Below are 1,478 nucleotides of genomic sequence, written 5' to 3' on the forward strand. Positions count from 1 at the left end.
AAATGGATGTTTGGGGATTCTTGTGAGGCAGCAGTCCCATGGCCCCCTGATATTAAGACAATCTGTCCCTGTCGCGCCTAAATGTGTCCCCAAAACACACACAAGAGCGCGCTCCAAAACGCGCACACACACAGACTGTGTCCCCCCCCCATGATAATGTTTATTTCCCTATCTCTCCTCCTTTATCCTGGGGCTCATGCAGTCAGTGGCCAGCAGCAGCTCAGTGGGACTGAAGCTTAGGGAGTGTGTGTGTGTGTGTGAGAGAGAGAGCCCCACAGTGCTCAGGATCTCTGGAGCGGCTCCTTGCGCAGTCCGCTCAGGGTGACAGCCGCAACAGCCTGTCTCTAGACTCCTCTAATAAGACCTTATGGAAGTACCGGCAGGCGGAAAACATGCACCTTTCCTCTTTTAGGATCCAGATCTTCATTTATGTGTCTATAAGGAGGAGGTGAACCTTGCGTCGAGGGATATTTTTCGGTCAGGCTGTTTATCTCTCTGTCTCCCCTCTTCGACTCCTGCACTTCAGTTGCTCATTTTTATTTTATTTTTTTTTAATAGCCTACTCTACAGAAACGAGGCGCTGCTTTTTCTTCTAATCTACCTGCTTGTCCAGCACCCATGAATTCAGATAAAAATGCGTACCTCGGCAAAGACAAAGGCATCATGCGGAAGAGAGCTCTGCTCCTTCGGAAGGGTTGCAGCTTCGAGATAACCAGGTAGGACGATGGTGTTTCTGTCTGGGACAAGAGGGCGATGAGGCTGGCTGCTCTGAACATCGCATATCTGAGAGAGATGACTTCTGGTGTGAGCAGAGAATCAGTTGAAACGGATGTTTGGTTGGATTTATTTTGGCATGTGGAAACATTCCCCATGCGCCTAAGGAAAGAAGCGGGGATGTCCCGACATGTAATGTGGTCAGAAGAAGTGCAGCCTAATGTTGGGGTATTTTGTGCTATCATTTAAGGCTCTGTGTAACATCTTTACCTGCTGGTTCAGTTGTTTTTATAATTATTTTAGCTCTGCTTTACTCATTCTGATCGAATGGAGAGATGCGTTACGCACGGGTGGATTTCCTCCACCTGACTCTGCAATATATCCAGAGCTGCTTAGTGACACGATTCGTTCCTTTGTGAATTTATGGCCAAATTACGGAGCGGGTTAGGGTACCAGCCAGGGCCGAACAAAAAAAATAAAATAAAAGGCCCCGACTAGAGTCTCTTTGGGCCCCCCTCCAAACTGTCCATTCTTGTTTATTTTTACTTCCCACATTTTGGACCTGCTTAGAAAAGCTTTATGGTTAGGCAAACTCAGTCTGATGTGATGTCCAAAGAGTCTCTGCTCTAGTTTTTGGGATAGGTTTTAATTATGCCTGTTATTTGGGGTGCTTTAGCTCCTAGTGTGGTGTCTCATAGCAAACTAGACTGAGCAATGGTGAAAATATCGGCAAGCAGAGACTGCAGTTGCTTAGGGGCCCCTTC

The 1,478-nt window shown here is 47.2% G+C and overlaps 1 protein-coding gene across 1 annotated transcript in view; it reads left to right on the forward strand.

Annotated features, from left to right (window-relative positions):
• The first annotated feature begins 251 nt into the window (after positions 1 to 251).
• Positions 252 to 1,478, forward strand: part of garnl3 (GTPase activating Rap/RanGAP domain-like 3) — a 112,295-nt gene continuing 111,068 nt past the window's right edge. Inside the window, exon 1 of the mRNA XM_015382730.1 lies at positions 252 to 716. Coding sequence (XP_015238216.1) covers positions 619 to 716 — 98 coding nt within the window. The 5' untranslated portion in view covers positions 252 to 618. The remainder of the gene's footprint in view (positions 717 to 1,478) is intronic.

The sequence above is a fragment of the Cyprinodon variegatus genome, unplaced genomic scaffold, assembly GCF_000732505.1.
Source record: "Cyprinodon variegatus isolate N-32 unplaced genomic scaffold, C_variegatus-1.0 Scaffold264, whole genome shotgun sequence".
Classification (NCBI taxonomy): Eukaryota; Metazoa; Chordata; class Actinopteri; order Cyprinodontiformes; family Cyprinodontidae; genus Cyprinodon; species Cyprinodon variegatus.